The following is a 16,600-nucleotide window of genomic DNA, read 5'->3' as shown; positions in this document are numbered from 1 at the left end:
GAGAGCCAGCCCCGGCGCTGCGCCGGGCCCCCGCCGCGAACGGCCCGACTTCTGGGCGTCGCTGCTGCTGCGCGCCGGGGACAAGGCGGGGCGCGCGGGCGCGGGGCTGCCCCCCTACCACCGGCGCGTCGGCATGGTCCAGGAGCTGCTGCGGATGGTGCGCCAGGGCCGGCGGGAGGAGGCGGGGACACTGCTGCAGCACCTGCGCCAGGTGAGCACGGGGAGGGGGCGCGGGGGGCGCGCCGGGCCAGGGGGCGCGCTGGGCCGGGGGGCGCCCCACCCCAACCGAGGAAGCCGGGGGCACCGAGGGGCACCGCCCAAGGCCCCCTTCCGCGGAGATGGAGCCCTGTCTGGCAGCAGGTGCCTCGGCGCTCCCGCTGAATTTGGGGCCACAGGGCAGGGTGGAGGAAGGCTGGCCAGTGAGGCCCGCCAAAGGGGACCTGTTGGCATAATGTCCCCACTGCTCTCCTCCGCAGGAAGAGAAGAAGGCTGGTCTCCGGGGATAGTCGGTGGGCGGGGAAGCAGGGATGCCTGCCTGATCTGGGCCAGGGCTCTTTTCTTCCTGTCTGCCCACTGGCAGTCACTCCCTACCGAGGGTCCTCAAGGAATGCAGTTATCAGTTGGACCTGGCTTGGCTTCCCGAGAGCCAGTCTAGGGACACAGCCCTGGGGCCAATGAGATTCCAGTCCCTAGGTCCTTCACTCTCCTGGGAGGCATCCTGGATTGTAGTTCAAGGAGACTGTTTCCTCTCCCCTGACTAACTTTGGCAGATCCTCAACCATGAGCCCCTGCGGAAAGCTGTAGAGACAGGAGAGCTGGATTTGGTGTCCTGCGTGACCACCTGGCCAGCAAGAACTTCAGGAGGCTGCCAGGACTCTGTCCTTAGCCTGTGCCTGCCCCACTGGCTAGGGACAGATGTTGCGGAATTGGCCAGTGCTTTGGGGCTGCCCTGGGGCTAATGCTGTCACTCACTTCTCTGTGGCTTGTTTTCCTTTCTCACTTTCTTTGGTGGGGAGAGGAGCATGGCCCATGCCATGCATTTTGTTGAGTATAAGTCAGGCAGGGGAGTGCAAAGCTGCTCTCCTGCATCACCAAACAGGTTGTCTTGGCCTGGCTTTGGAGGGTAGACAATCCCGGCCCCATATTCTTGCTAGACTAACCCCATTAGAGGTGGAGTCTACCGTGGATGGCAGAGGGAAAATCTCAGGTGACCTTTCTGAGGTTTTCTAGTCACCAATGAAAGAGGCTGTAGGAGCACCTTCCTGGGAGGAGCTTCCAAAATCTAATCAGACCGACATCCCTCCTGGGTTCTGCAGCTCTCTCCCCCACCTTTGTATCTGGCGCGCTCTTACCCTAAACTATGTGTCCCCAAGCTGCGCACTGCACAGGGAGAGGCAAGCAGAGACGTGGGGACTTGGGAAGATTTGAGACTTCTGCTCCTGCCTCTGCTTTTCCCAACAACCTCCAGAATGATGCCCAAGATGCTGCCAGATCCCCATGTGCCGTCTCTGAGTTCAGTCATCAAAGAAAGATGACATTATGCACCACTTAACTTTAGCAGTGTGTATTTCTTTGTCTTTTGCAAATTGGAAACTGACATAGGGCCTTTATAGTAACTCTTTCACTTTTAAACAGAAGAATGGGTTTTCCAGACCATGGTATCCCATTTACACACCATACAGTAAGGTTTTCCTGATCACATGCTGTTTCCCCCATCCTGCAGTGGGTGCTTTGGGGGATACAGAAGAGCAGAGGGAGCTGGCAAGCACTTCTTGGAGGGTGAAAGACCAGAGTGAAGCTCGCATGATGGAGGGTTGCTTGGAGGCCCACGGGAGGAGACTGGACCCAAAGTGGGCAGATACTTTGGGCTCCCCAGTCCCTGTATGGCTGAGTATGATTCCACATCCTGGGAACATTGAGCTTCTGCCTGCCTTGCAGGGGAGTAGATAAGCCCCTGCAGCCCCACTGTGGGATCCTTGAAGCAAGAAGCATTTCCTCAGACATCTGCACATGGGTCTTATTGGTGTCCTGGTACCCGCCTCAGCTGCAGGACTGGGAGGACTGGGAGGACTGATGGGTGGTGGGAAGGGGCTTATCAGACTTCCCCCTTTGCTGTGAAAGCAGCAGGTCCTCAGGCTCTGGGCTTGTGTTGGGCTCCTTTAACCGCTGGCTGGGGATGTGAGGGCCGTGGGCCTGGAGCTGCCCTGTGTGTCCTGGAACGGATGAAGCAGGACCCCTCCAGGAAGTGGTCATGGGCCTTGAGCAGTGTGGGAGTAGAGCACAGGAGTGTTCACATGCCTGTGACAAAGAGGTGGCTTTCTAGGACCCTGAGGCCATTTGGAGGAATGTCCAGCTGGATTTGTGCTGTGCACTGAAGTGGCTCTTTCTCCCAAATTGCATTTTCCTTTCCATTCCAGTTTCCTCCTCTAGTCTGGAGGTGGTGATGTTCGGAAAGGGGATGAGCAGCCAGTGAGAGCCATGAGAACACCCAGGCCTCACTGGGGTCAGACCAGCAAGACAGCCAGTAAAGACAGGGGTCTGCAAAGCGTGGGACACTGAGTTCTGCAGGAATGTCCCGCAGGCCTCTGGGGTGGGTGTCAGTGAGCAGGCACAGAACCAGGGAGAGGCAGCAGCTAGGACAGTAGCCCTCACCTCCATTCACACAGCATGTTCTCCTGCGTTTGATAACGTGGATTTCGCTGCTGGATTTGTGTATGCCCAGAGCCATATGGCTGGCGGGGCCTCCGGAGCCTTTGTTCCTGTGCTGCTTAGCCTCTTCGAGTCCTTGATCTTTTTGAGGCTCTGAAAGAGCTACACACAATCTTCCCAGACAAATGCACTGACTCACGCGATCTCACAGGCAATTTCGGAGGGTTCACGAAGCCCCTGAAACCTAGCTACAGACTCCAAGTTCAGAATCTCTGCTCCAGTCCGATACCACTGTTCCGCCTGCTGTGACTTGCTCCAGGCTGGGGATCTGGAAAGAGGGACCCAACCCGGGTGCATGTGTGGCAGTTCACGGTGGGCTGAAGGATTGTGGCTGCTGGTGCCACTTCTTCTGAATGCCCCTCTTCAGCATCTAAGATTTGGAGGGTGTCTCTCCAGCTTGTCACTTGCTGGAGAGGTATCAGGAAGCCTCATTCAGCACAGACGACCCTGAGCTGTGGCCAGGGGTGCAGGCAGGATGCCAGACATCTACCTTGAAGGAACAGAAAGTAATCCCCTTCCCTTTAAGATAAGTGTAATCTAAGAGTCCAGAACCAAGGATCAAGTAGGCAGCTCTCCTTCCAGTCCTCAGTCAGCTGTGACCTTGAGCGCAGCAGATAACCTCTCTGAGTTGTGTTTCTTTGTTTCTCAAAGAGGGATCTGGGGTACGGAGCAGAGCAAATGCTACAAAGTGTGTGAAATGGTGTTGGTGCTGCCATTCAAGACACATTCTCTTGGTGACTATGATAAGAAACAGGAGAATCTGCCTTACTTTGGGTCTGGCCAGACTAGGGGCAGGGTTGTGGCATCCTTTCTCAGGCCTGGCCCAAGGATTTTTTGGATTCTATCTACCTGGCCAGGGTTCAGTCTGGATCAAAAACTCACTGCACATTTAGAAGCATCTGGAGCGAGTGCTCGTGGCAATAAAAGAAGCCAGCTTTGGATGGGAGAGGCCGTTCCTCTGCCCTTTTCTGGCCGCCATCCTTCCAGGCCTTCCCCTTCCGCAGATGTCCTTCCCCAAGTCTTGGGCTCAGGCCCGATGTCTTTTTTTTTTTTTTTTTTTTTTTGAGATGGAGTCTCGCTCTGTCACCCAGGCTGGAGTGCAGTGGCGTGATCTCGGCTCACTGCAAGCTCCGCCTCCTGGGTCCATGCCATTCTCCTGCCTCAGGCTCCTGAGTAACTGGGACTACAGGTGCCCACCACCACTCCTGGCTAATTTTTTTGTATTTTTAGTAGAGACGGGGTTTCACTACATTAGCCAGGATGGTCTCAATCTCCTGACCTCGTGATCCGCCCGCCTCAGCCTCCCAAAGTGCTGGGATTACAGGCATGAGCCACCGCGCCCAGCCAGGCCTACTGTCTTTAAGGAGGCTTGGAGAAGAAGTAACCTTCCGTCACTGAGAGAGGGCAAGTGCTAGGCCACCTGGAAGGTGAACTGTCATCTCTTCAGCCCAGCAGTTTCCCTGAGTCCTCAAAATTTTGGACTGAGCTGTCAGCCTGTGTCATGGAGCAGCAGAAAAAGACATCTGTTTCCCTGGGACACACCCAGCTGAGGTAGCCCCTGTCTCCATGTTCACCAGCACCCCAGCTCTCCATGAGAAGAGGCTGATGGGGTTGGTTTACTCGAAGTATGGCGCATGCCCCTTAAGCAGGGCTGTTCCTATATTAACCTGTTTGGGCCCCCCGTTGGTATGGTTAGGGCCTGGAATCCTGGTTCCCTCTGCTGTCTGGGGTGGTGGGGCTGGCTTCACTCTGCACCTGGGAATAGGAGCCACATCAGCTAATGCCAACAAGAACCACTGAGGCCAGGCGCAATGGCTCACACCTGTAATCCCAGCACTTTAGGAGGCTGAGGCAGGCGGATGACTTGAGCTCACGAGTTCAAGAGCAACCTGAGCAACATGGCTGTCGCTACAAATGCAAATACAAAAATTAGCCAGGTGTGGTGGTGTGCACTTGTAGTCCCAGCTACTTGGGAGACTGAGGTAGGAGGATGGCTTGAGCTTGGGAAGCAGAGGTTGCAGTGAGCCAAGATCAAGCCACTGCACTCCAGCCTGGGCCACAGAGCCAGGACCTAAGAGTTTAACTCAAGAGGAGCTGATTAATGGACAGGCACCTGGAGACTCCCTGGAGATGTGGAGACTGGACAGGTCATTACTACCTGGAAGCAGAAAGATGAGCATAATGACCTCTGAAGGTCACCTTTTTCCTCCCACCCCCACCTAAGAACACCTCTTTAGGTGAGCGGGTTGGAAGTCTACCAGACACCAAGCAGGGGGCCCCTACGCTGGGCCTGCTCTTCTTCCTCCACCTGGAATGCTTTTCTTGTTTCCACTGAATGCACCTTACCTTTCCAGGGCCACCTTCCTGGGCATGTCAGCCTAAGCTCAGAAATCCATGTGCCTCTGAGGGCCTACCACACTGGGAGGCATTCAGTCCATGCAGAGTTTTTCCCTGATCTTCCTTTTGTTTGTCAGATAAGGCCTAGTGCTTCCTGAGGGTGGAGACCCACCACCACCACTGTTATCCACTGTATGGTATTGAAAGCCTGTAAGCTTGTGGCGTACCTTAGTGAGTCTGTGTGCTGTGAAGATGTGTGTACGCGTGTGTGTCTCTGCTGCTGTCGTCAGTGTGTCCTCAGAAAGCATTTGGATTCCCCAGCTACGGCTGTGCAACTGTGGGCTGATTTACCAAGCTTGTTAGTACTGTCATGAGACACAGCACGTTTGTTTTCCGTGTGGTTGGATTTCTGGGAGTGATGTCCACAGGGCTTGGCTGTTCCTGGCAGCGTGCCAGGTGGTGGTGTTCTTGGAGAGAGGAGTGGCATAGTGCCCAGGCTCCGTGGCACCACGGGATCCCATCCGGCAGGTGCAGTCTGGGGCCTCTGCCGAGGTGGCGGGAGGGGAGTGGAGCCTGATGGGAGAGCCTGGCCTCCACATTCCTGATCGGCTCTTGTGCTGAATCATGTTCATTTCCTCCACAAAGAGAAACCTCCCTTTTTAAAATCCACCGCTCTCTGCCTGGGCTGGATGGAGGCTTTTCCAGTGATAAAGATGCAGAGGGATTCCTGTGTCAGAGCCTGCTTCATTGGTTTCCAAGGCTGCCAGGGACAGTGACTGGGGAAATAGCAGCCTCTGTAGTGGCTAAGCACGACTGCAGGGGCTGTAGCTGGGCCGGTTATTCTGACTCTAGGGTTCTGGTGAGGTGGTGGGATGGGGTTGCGGGGTCCTTTTTTCTGGAACAAATGCCACCTCCTCAGAGATGACCAGAAACTGCTTTGCTGTCTTCAGAAGTCCTAAAGTACCCTGGCCTCTATCCATGGACCATCAGGGTGGGTGCACCCTCCCCTCCCCCAGTGTCATTTCATTGCCATGTGTGCTTTTCTGGGGCAGAGGCCATAAAAACTGGCACACAATCTGTTTTCAGGAAATTCTTACAGAATGGATTGAAACTTCCCATCAGGCACACACTTCCTCCAGCCTCTGTCCCTGGCATTCTCTCGTAGGAGACAGTGGGGTTTGGCTCAGACTTCTAAAGTGTTTCTACTGTGAGCATGGGCCGGGATATTCCCCCATTCCCCTGTAACCTGTGGGGTGGAAGCCATGACTCCTCCCTGCATCCCCACACCCTGTCTGCAGGGGAGAGGCTCCTTGAAGAAGGGTTATCCAGTGACCAGGGTCTTCTCCAACTCCCCCATCAGGATGCAGAGGGGGTGGGGTCAGCATTGGAGATTCTCCCCACAGCGTGGGGATCCTCAGCCAGCCATCTGGCTCCCCTTCCTCACCAAGAGCAGGGCCGCTGGTGCCCTGCGAGAAAACCACGCATGCGCGCTCTCTCTCTCTCTCTCTCTCTCTCTCTCTCTCTCTCTCTCTCTCTCTCTCTGCTGGTCCTGGCTCCTCCTGGCTGTTCTCGCCGACTGTCTTAGTCCTTTCAGGCTGCTATAACAAAATACCATAAACTGGGTGGCTTATAAACAGCAGATATTTATTTCTTACAGTCTGGAGTCTGGAAAGTTCAAGATGAAGGTGCTGGCAGATTCACTGTCTGGCGAGGCTGCTTTCTGGTGATGGTGCCCTCTCGCTGCATTCTCGCATGGTGGAAGGAATGAAGGGTCTGTCTGGGGTCTCTTTTATATGGGCACTAATCCCATTCATGAGGGCTTCAGCCTCATGACTGAATCACCTCCCCTAGGCCCCACCTCCCAATACCATCACCTTGGGGGTTAGGATTTCAACATATACATTTGGGAGTGGAGAGGAGGGGACGCAAACATTCAGCACTGACTGTCATGCCCTCTCCCATTAAGAGAAACTGGAATGGAGGTAGGAGAGGGCCCAGGCATCTAAAACAGCAGATTTGGTTGCTGCATCTTGGACTCACCATTACTAGAAGGGCTGGGTGTTCTAAACGAGAACAGAGACTTTGGCACGCCAAGCAGGGGCGGGGACCCCCCTCCTGTGGTGCCTGCTCTCCTCCCCACCCCCACCCGGCCCTGAGCAGTGCCCACGTGGCTCTCCAGGAGCATTTATTTCCCAGCTTTTTTTTTTTTTTTTTTTTTTACCTTTTATTAGCTCAGACTCCTGGCTGCTGCAGCCATATGGAGCTCTGCCGGCGGCTGCTGCTCAAAGAGATGTGGCATTTTGATGTTTCTAACTTTATCTTAACCAGGAGAGATACGGGGGCGCGGCTGAGTGTGGGGAGTGCCCTTGTGTGTGAGTGTGTGCCGGGGCCGCCTTCAGAGCTGTCCCTTGCCCCTGCTCGGCCCTCGGTGTCCGGGCGGTGTCCGCGTGTCTTTCTGCCTCTCTGCCTCCCACTCCCTGCGGCTTTTCTTGGAGTCTCTGTTTCTTTCACTGTCTCTTCCCTGCTGTGTGTTTTCCGCTTCCCTGGGTGAGAAGCAGACTCTTGCTCCTCTGCCGGATCTTGGTCAGCTCCCCTCTGCAGCCTCCCACCCTCTGCCAGCAGGAAGTTTGGGGAGTGGGGCTGTGAGAACTGGAAGCGGTTGGTGGCGGTCAAGAAGGGCACCCAGCTCAATTTGATTGTCTGAGTGTCAGCCGCCATGCCTTGGGCAGGAGAGCAGGCATTAGGGACACCTCCCCCATCTGCACATGGCTTTCTAGTCCATAAAGCATTTTCTCGTTTATTTTGCTCCTTAGGTGGTGGGGTTTTTTGTTTTTTGTTTGTTTGTTTGTTTGTTTGTTTGTTTGTTTGTTTTTGAAATGGGGTCTTGCTGTGTCGCCAGGCTGGAGTGCAGTGGTGCCATCTCGACTCACTACAACCTCTGCCTCCCAGGTTCAAGCGATTCTCCTGCCTCAGCCTCCTGAGTAGCTGGGATTACAGGTACACACCACCATGCCCAGCTAATTTTGTATTTTAGTAGAGACAGGGTTTCACCATGTTGGCCAGGATGGTCTTGATCTCTTGACCTCGTGATCTGCCCACCTCGGCCTCCCAAAGTGCTGGGATTACAGACGTGAGACACTGCGCTCGGCCTCATTAAGTGGTTTTGTGAAGCTGACAGAATGCTGCTTAAAGTAAAATGGTGGTTTTTAAAATATTATAAAAGCAATATACAATTATAGAAAAATGAGAAAATTAGATGAGCAGAAAAGAAAAAAAACCAGTATGCATTAAATCATTTATTCAACAATCGAGTTCCTGCTCCTCCCGGCACCCGTCTAGGCACTGGGGATACAACAGGCAACTCACCAGGAGAAAACCATGGCAGCAACTGTTTCCCTCCAGGAGGGATGGCAAAGATCCCAGAAGCCAGCACCAGTACAGGTGCACAGCCTGGCACAGAAGGGAGGCTGGCTTCACTGGGAGCCAGGAGCCCTCAGTTCTGGCCCCAGTGAAAACCCTAACTTGCCCAGCCCTTTCCCTTCTCTGGCCACAGTTTCCCCATCTCCAGAATGAAGGCATGGTGGATGAAATGACCGCTGAGGTTCCCTACCACCGCTGAGATTGTACCAGGTGCCTGTGGTTTTGGAAAGACCCCCTTCATTCCCATGTGTGGTCAGTTATTTCTTCTAGTCCCTGAGCCAGATTCACATTCAAGCCCTAAGTTCACCCACCTTGGCCTCAGCTGGTGCAAGAGCTGGGATGAAGCGGTCCCAGGACAGAGAGGGGACACAGATACCTCCCCACCAGGTACTGGGGCCGACCCCCATACGGCTGAGGCCAACCTGTCTGTGCTGACCGCAGTCCTAGCTGATGGAGGGTGAAAGGCCTCATCACATGGTGCCAGGGGCAGAGGCCAGAACCAGGGAACCTGCAGACTTTCACACATGAGCAAAGCCTACCACTCACAGAGGCCTGAGCTGCCCTGTGTGCCGTAAGCCATTCATCTCAGAGCGTTGGGGAGGGGAATGAGGCTGGGGCAGGCTCTGCTGGGACCCACTGCCTATATAACTCAGTGCCTGGCTCCCTTGCCACCTTTCCGCCTACTGTGGGGGCTGCTCTGGCCCCTCGCACATCCTCCCTCTACTTTACGCTCTGCCTTTTCTGAGGGGCTACTCTCCATGCTCATCTGGATGGAGCCTGTCCCCATTCCGGCCTCTGTCCTGTCCACAGAGACCCAGACCTGCCAGCCCCAGCCAAGCTTCAGGGCCTTTGCCTTCAGAGGGCAAGAACCCTGCCTGGTACCTGACTGTGCACTAGTACTTGGTTCTTTCACTCAGCAGACGTCCCTGGGCACCTAAGCAGAGCTGGCACCAATTGGGACAAGTAGGGAAGGCAGGGTTGGCCAAGGTGCTCATTTCTAGAAGGGCTCAGAACATGTTCCGATGCCATAGAGGACTGGCAAGTGATTGCAGGGCTGGCCATGGTCAGATTCCAGCTCTGCCCTTGTCTCTGGCCATGGGGGCCTACACAGGTGCAGGGCACACACACACTGACTGCTGGGCAAACCCCTTTCCTCAATGGGGCTCATGAGTGGACACAGGCACTAGGCCCAGGAGCTGTGGGTAGCCCCATCTCCCCTACTTCCTAGGTGGGCTTTGCCTGACCTGCTCTGCCAGTGCCTCCCAGCAGCCCTGGTCCTCAAGCCTGTCCCTCTCCTACCCACTTGGCCTTCCCACGGCCCTCAGCCCAGGTCTCTCCCAGAGCATGCCAGGGACCTGTAGGAAGTGCCCCCAGCTGTCTCAGGACCCCGTGCAGTGCACATTCCTACCCTGCAGTCGCTGTCCCCATGGAGCCTCCGCCCACAGATACAGGTGCCAAGGAGGCTTGCAGGACAGCCCTCATCCACCAAGGGACACCCAACACCACAGGGAGCCAGCACTTGCAGCCTGGGAAGTTGGCAACCTGTGCTGCCCCCCGTCCCACCCCACTGCCCTTAGTTTCTGCCTATGCAGTCACAGCCTCCTGGAGCCCCAGGTTCAGGCCCTGCCCGATAGAAAGGGACAGGAGTGGGGCAGGTTTCTCTCCCTTGGTGCCAGGGGCAGGTAAGGGCCCAGGAGAGGCTGCCCCGCACCAAGCATAACAGTCAGAATTCCTGCCCTGGACCTAGACCGCCCAGTACACACCGCGCACCTGGCAGTCCTCCAACACCCCTTTCCCCATAGAGACCTAGGGATTCCCCTGTGGGTGCAGACTGTGGAAAGGGCTGTGTTGTAGATGATGGAGGAGTCAGAGGAACAGGAGCTGCAGGTGCTCCTGGGGAGGCAGAGCTCTGTGGTGGGCTGGGCGGCTGAAAACAAAACCTCTGTTTCTGATTCCCTCCTGGTAAATGGTCAGCCTGGAGCTGCCTGCCCCACTGTCTGGAGGGCCCGTAGGTCAGATGCAGGATGAGGACAAGCACAGACAGGGCTCAGGGAGGAGACATGTCTCCCCTCCTCTGCTGAATGCCAGGACCATCTCGCCCACCCACAGACACCTGCTTCTGCCAGGCCATCATGGGGGATGGCAGGGGGTAGCCAGCAGTCCTCCTGCACTGCACCTGCCGGGGCCCAGGTGTTGAAGATTGTTGAAGATTGAAGCTCTGCGTTCCTATGGCAGGGCCTACAGTGGACTCAGCATGACAGTGAGATGCTCCTGAGATTGGTTCCTAATTTCCTACTTAAGGCTCTTAATGTCTTCCCGTGGGGATGTTACTTCCTGTATTATAAGCCAGGCTTCTCCAGAGAAACAGAATCAAAAGGAGATTTACATGTATAAACACATACAGTTGCCGGGCGCGGTGGCTCAAGCCTGTAATCCCAGCACTTTGGGAGGCCGAGACGGGCGGATCATGAGGTCAGGAGATCGAGACCATCCTGGCTAACACGGTGAAACCCCGTCTCTACTAAAATACAAAAAACTAGCTGGGCGAGGTGGCGGGCGCCTGTAGTCCCAGCTACTCGGGAGGCTGAGGCAGGAGAATGGTGTGAACCCGGGGGGCGGAGCTTGCAGTGAGCTGAGATCCGGCCACTGCACTCTCAGCCCGGGCGACAGAGCGAGACTCCGTCTCAAAAAAATAAAAAATAAAAAAATAAACACATACAGTTGACTATCACACTTCCTATGAGTGAGCAGGAGAGAGCAGGGGCCACAGGGAGGGAAGCATGGAGGGGCTCTCATCTCACCTGGCACTAGGTAGGTGCTGGTACCCGCTGCAGTCCTGTGGCCTTGTAACAGGCTACCTGGCTGCCTTGCACATTGTGGTCTCACCGGCTCTCTCCTGGCAGTGGTCCTGGCTCGCTGCCATCAGAGGACAGGCAGCGCTGAGGTTCTAATGTCCTTAGAGGGCCAAGTGGCCTGGATCTGCCTCTGCCCCTTTCCCTCCCTGGAGGAAATGGCAGAAGGAGGGGTTCCATGGCTCCTTTGGTGAGAAGGCCTGCTGCAGTCAGAGCTGAGATGTTCGACAGAGGCGCACACAGCCCAGAGACAAGGAGTGGCCTTTGCAGGGTCACATAGGACTGGAACCAGGTCCCTGATTCCCAAGACCCTGCCCTGCCCAATGGTCCCTGGAGAGGTACTGGAAGTGATGCCTAGGTCTGTCCCAGTGAAAAACTCGGTGTTTTCTGAGCCTCCTCGGGTTGGGACAGGTGGCCTGGGTTCCCTGATCATAGGCAGGATGGAAGAGGGGGCTCTGGGACACAGAGGACCTGTGCTGTCCCTTCTCTGTGGCAGGAGAAGGAGATGGGGAGGGACAGCCTCAGGAGAGGGGAAGAATGGGGAGCATAGTTACCTTGAGTGAATTCCTAAGTCAGCGGTCTCCAATCTTTTTGGCACCAGGGACCAGTTTCCTGGAAGACAGTTTTTCCATGGCCGGGGTGGGGGATGGTTTTGAGATGATTCAAACACATTATACTTATTATGTACTTTATTTCCATTATTATCATGTTGTCATATAATGAAATAATTATACAACTCACCATAGTGTAGAATCAGTGAGGGCGCTGAGCTGCTTTTCCTGCAACTAGACGGTCCCATCTGGGAGTGACGGGAGACAGTGAGAAATCATCAGGCATTAGATTCTCATAAGTGTGCAACCTAGATCCCTCACGTGTGCAGTTTACAGTAGGGTTTATGCTCCTATGAGAGCCTAATGCTACCACTAATCTGACAGGAGGTGGAGCTCAGGCAGGAACATTGGCCCACTGTTCACCTCCTGCTGTGCAGCCTGCTTCCTAACAGGTCACAGACTGGTACTGGTCTGTGGCCTGGGGGTTCGGGACCCATGCTCCAAGTGACACTTTTTCAACTGTTTATTTGTTTTTTATTTTTATTTATTTTATTTGGTTTTTTTTTTTGAGACAGTCTCGCTCTGCGCCCCAGGCTGGAGGTGCAGTGGTGCGATCTCAGCTCACTGCAGGCTCCGCCTCCCGAGTTCATGCCATTCTCCTGCCTCAGCCTCCCCAGTAGCTGGGACTATAGGCGTCCGCCACCACGCTCGGCTAATTTTTTGTATTTTTAGTAGAGACGGGGTTTCACCATGTTAGCCAGGATGGTCTCGATCTCCTGACCTCATGATCCACCCGCCTCGGCCTCCCGAAGTGCTGGGACCACATGAACAGTTTATTTCTTAAAGTAAGATGTTGAGATGGTGGTGGCTATGACAATGATGACCTAGTGTTGGAGGAAGCAGAGAGCAGGACCATGACCTGAAGAGGTATTCCTAGCGAGGGGCAAGCTTCATGAGCTCGCTGCCTCCATGTTAGAATTTGGCTACAGCTCTGCTGCTGGCAGCCCAGGAAAACCAAGAACTTGGGGGTGTAGAGGCCATTCAGTGACTGAGTCAGGTCACTCAAGGATGCCTATCACCTTGATTTCCTTCACTGAGGGGGAATGTGGCTTCTAGCCCATAGAGTGCCTTTATGAGAAGTGGAAGAAGGTGCCTGTCTGGTTGGGCACAGTCAGAGTCAAGGCTTGGTGAGTTCAGCCCCACCCAGACACCCTTGTGCAGTACATGCCTTGCACAGCTGTACTTGGCAGCATTGGTGAGACTGCACAGAAGTTTAGAGTCTTTATCAGCCGAGGCCTTTAAGGAGCCTTAGCCCTTCTCCCATGCATCTCCTCGAGCACAGCCTTCTTAAATCACCTGAGGCGATGAACTGCGGAACACCTGCCAGAACTTGGCTTCTGCCTCTCAGCTGGGCACTTGCCCTCTTTCTCTTGAATCGAGGAGCTGCAGGAATTGGGAATCTTCTAGAAAGTTCCAATTCAGGCCGGGCGCGGTGGCTCAAGCCTGTAATCCCAGCACTTTGGGAGGCCGAGACGGGCGGATCACGAGGTCAGGAGATCGAGACCATCCTGGCTAACACGGTGAAACCCCATCTCTACTAAAAAATACAAAAGCTAGCCGGGCGAGGTGGCTGGTGCCTGTAGTCCCAGCTACTCGGGAGGCTGAGGCAGGAGAATGGCGTAAACCCAGGAGGCGGAGCTTGCACTGAGCTGAGATCCAGCCACTGCACTCCAGCCTGGGCGACAGAGCGAGACTCCGTCTCAAAAAAAAAAAAAAAGAAAGTTCCAATTCAACACCCTGACTCTCAAAGAGGATCAGACAGAATCTAAGACAACCTGAGTGGATCTGGACTCACCCAGTCAGGGGCACCAAGGGCACCAGCAGAGACATCAGGGTGTCCTTGTTGGGCTCCCTTGAGCCCCAGACCCTGCAGTATTGCAGGGGTCCAGGACTCCCCTCAAGCTTCCCCAACGGTTCACATCCTGGCCTCTGTAAGGCGTAACAACTTCCGGTAAGTAACTTCCACTTCTTCAGGCTTAGTCACTCCAGTGGATTTAGTTTTTCCTAGGATGTGCCAGTCTTCTGAACTTTTTATGATTCTCAGCTGCAGACTTATGTTTTCCACAGCCTTCTGGAGTTGTGGCGTTTCGGGGTAAAAACAGTCTTAGGCAGGATTGTCACTGGTGGGGTTTCCAGACAGCTGTCGGCCCAAGACAGACCAGCAGGAACTCAGAGGGGTTGGTTTGGGATATGGAAACTCAGACACAAAAGAGAATAAGTTACCTGTTCCAAGAATTCCCATCTCTCCAGAAAAGGTCCAGCAGGGCGAGGTGAATGGAAATGGCTTTGGTGTCACTTGTCTTAGGGAGAGGCCGGTCCATGAGCCAGGACCAGAAGAGGGCTCTCTGAGGATAATGGGGACATGGAGCAGGGAGGGACTTTGGGCTGGAATTAGACTCTTAGAAAATGGGAGGCCGGGGCAGTGGCTCACTCCTGTAATCCCAGCACGTTGGGAGGCTGAGGCAGGCAGATAACCTGCAGTCAGGAGTTCACAGTCAGCCTGGCCAACATGGTGAAACCCCATCTCTACTAAAAATACGAAAATTAGCTGAGCATGGTGGTGCGTGCCTAACCCCAACTACTTGGGAGGCTGAGGCAGGAGAATCACTTGAACTTGGGAGGCGGAGGTTGCAGTGAGCTGAGATGATGCCACTGCACTCCAACCTAGGTGACAAAATGAGACTCCATCTCAAAAAAAAAAAAAAGAAGAAGAAGAAAAGAAAATGGGCAAGAGGTGAAGTGTGGGCAGCTGGTTGGGGACCTGAGAGCAGGTATGCAGCAAAATGCTCCAAGTCTCTACCTGGGCCATGCTCTGAGGGAGGGAGTCCAGCGAGAGAGACCCTCAGGGTGGGATCAGGGACGCTGGATGGAGAGAGAGGCCTGAGATGCCGCAGGAAGCTCAGGGCCTTTGCCTGGCCCATGGCATTGGCCGTCTTGCCTCACCCACCTCCACTCCCACAGCTCATACCCGCTCCCTCCCAGTATCCTGAAGCTGTAGACAAACTCACTGACTCCTGAGAAACCAGGCATAGGCCCCTCCCAGCCCTGAGGACACCACCCCCACCCTGTCCCCTCCTCTGCAGCCCAGAAGGCTCGCTGATTTTCCACCTTGGGGAGGGGAATCAGGCCCTGAGAAGCAGGGCCCTAAGATGGGAACGACTTCGCCTGGCTGCGGGGTCTGGCAGCCCCTTGGTGTTCCTTCTGGCTCCTGCTAGGTAGGCCCCTGGAGGGGCATCTGTGGCTCCCTTCCTGGACCAGCTCCTGCCTTCCCCACTGCCCAGAGCGCATTTTGAAAGGTCTTAGGGAAAGTGGCCAAGCGTGGAGAGGTGGAAGAGCACAGGCAGGGCCTCACCCCTGGCCACAGTCGTGGGTCCTGGGGCCCTCCTCCTCTATCCCGCCCGCTCTCCCCTTCCTGCCTGAAGTTGAAAGCTAGCTGGATTGGAGCTGGATTCCTCATCCAGCATGACTCATCTCTGCTCACCCAGAGGGAGGGCAGCAAGAGGTCTGAATCTAGATTCTTGGAGGTCTGGCCTTGGCCTTGGCCTTGCCTCTGACCTAGAGATTTAAAGTGGTAAAGACCCTTAGCTTGTGATAGTTAACTTTATGTGTCAGTCTAGCTAGGTTGTGGTGCCCAATTTTGGGTCAAATACTAGTCTAGATGCTGCTATGAAGGTATTTTTCAGATGTGATTAAGATCTGAGGTTAGGCATGGTGGCTCACGCCTGTAATCCCAGCACTTTGGGAGGCCCAGGTGGGTAGATCACTTGAGCTCAGGAGTTTGAAACCAGCCTGGCCAACATGGTGAAACCGGTCTCTACAAAAAACTACAAAAATCAGCCAGGCGTGGCCGGGCACGATGGTTCACACCTTTAATCCCAGCACTTTGGGAGGCCAAGGCGGGAGGATCACAAGGTCAGGAGATCGAGACCATCCTGGCTAACACGGTGAAACCCTGTCTCTACTAAAAATACAAAAAATTAGCCGGGCTTGGTAGCAGGCGCCTGTGGTCCCAGCTACTCGGGAGGCTCAGGCAGGAGAATGGCGTGAACCCGGAAGGCGGAGCTTGCAGTGAGCCGAGATCGCGCCACTGCACTCCGGCATGGGTGACAGAGTGAGACTCCATCTCAAAAAGAAAAAAATCAGCCAGGTGTAGTGACGGGCACCTATAATCTCAGGTACTCGGAAAACTGAGGTAGGAGAATCGCTTGAACTTGGGGAGGCAGAGGTTGCAGTGAGCTGAGGTCGCACCACTGCACTCCAGCCTGGGTGACAGAGTGAAATTCAGCCTAAAAAAAAAAAAAGAAATCTGAAATACCTACATGTGAAATCACTAGACTTTGAGTAAAAACAAAAGCCAAATAAAACGAAGTGCAGTGGCTCACTCCTGTAATCTCAGCCCTTTGGGAGGCCACAGCGGGAGGATTGCTTGATGCTAGGAGTTCAAGACCAGCATGGGCAAACAAAGCAAGACTCCATTTCTACAAAAAAAAAAAAAAAAATTTGAGACAGAGTCTCACTGCATCACCCAGGCTGGAGTGCAGTGGTGCAATCTTGGCTCACTGCAACCTCCTCTTCCTGGGTTCAAGTGATTCTTCTGCCTCAGCCTCCCGAGTAGCTGGAATTACAGGCAAGTGCCACCACACCCAGCTAATTTTATTATTATTATTATTT

At 54.6% G+C, this 16,600-nt stretch overlaps 1 protein-coding gene across 1 annotated transcript in view; it reads left to right on the top strand.

Annotated features, from left to right (window-relative positions):
- The window catches only part of LOC108518229 (leucine-rich repeat-containing protein 75A-like), a 50,344-nt gene that overhangs the window by 864 nt on the left and 32,880 nt on the right, over positions 1-16,600 (top strand). The window contains 1 exon segment of the mRNA XM_017856482.1: positions 4-211. Within this exon segment, the coding sequence (XP_017711971.1) occupies positions 4-211 (208 nt within the window).

This window comes from Rhinopithecus bieti, unplaced genomic scaffold (assembly GCF_001698545.2).
Source record: "Rhinopithecus bieti isolate Rb0 unplaced genomic scaffold, ASM169854v2 scaffold_44779, whole genome shotgun sequence".
Taxonomy (NCBI): domain Eukaryota; kingdom Metazoa; phylum Chordata; class Mammalia; order Primates; family Cercopithecidae; genus Rhinopithecus; species Rhinopithecus bieti.
Note: the sequence above shows the minus strand (reverse complement) of the source record. Positions and strands in the feature narration are given on the sequence as shown.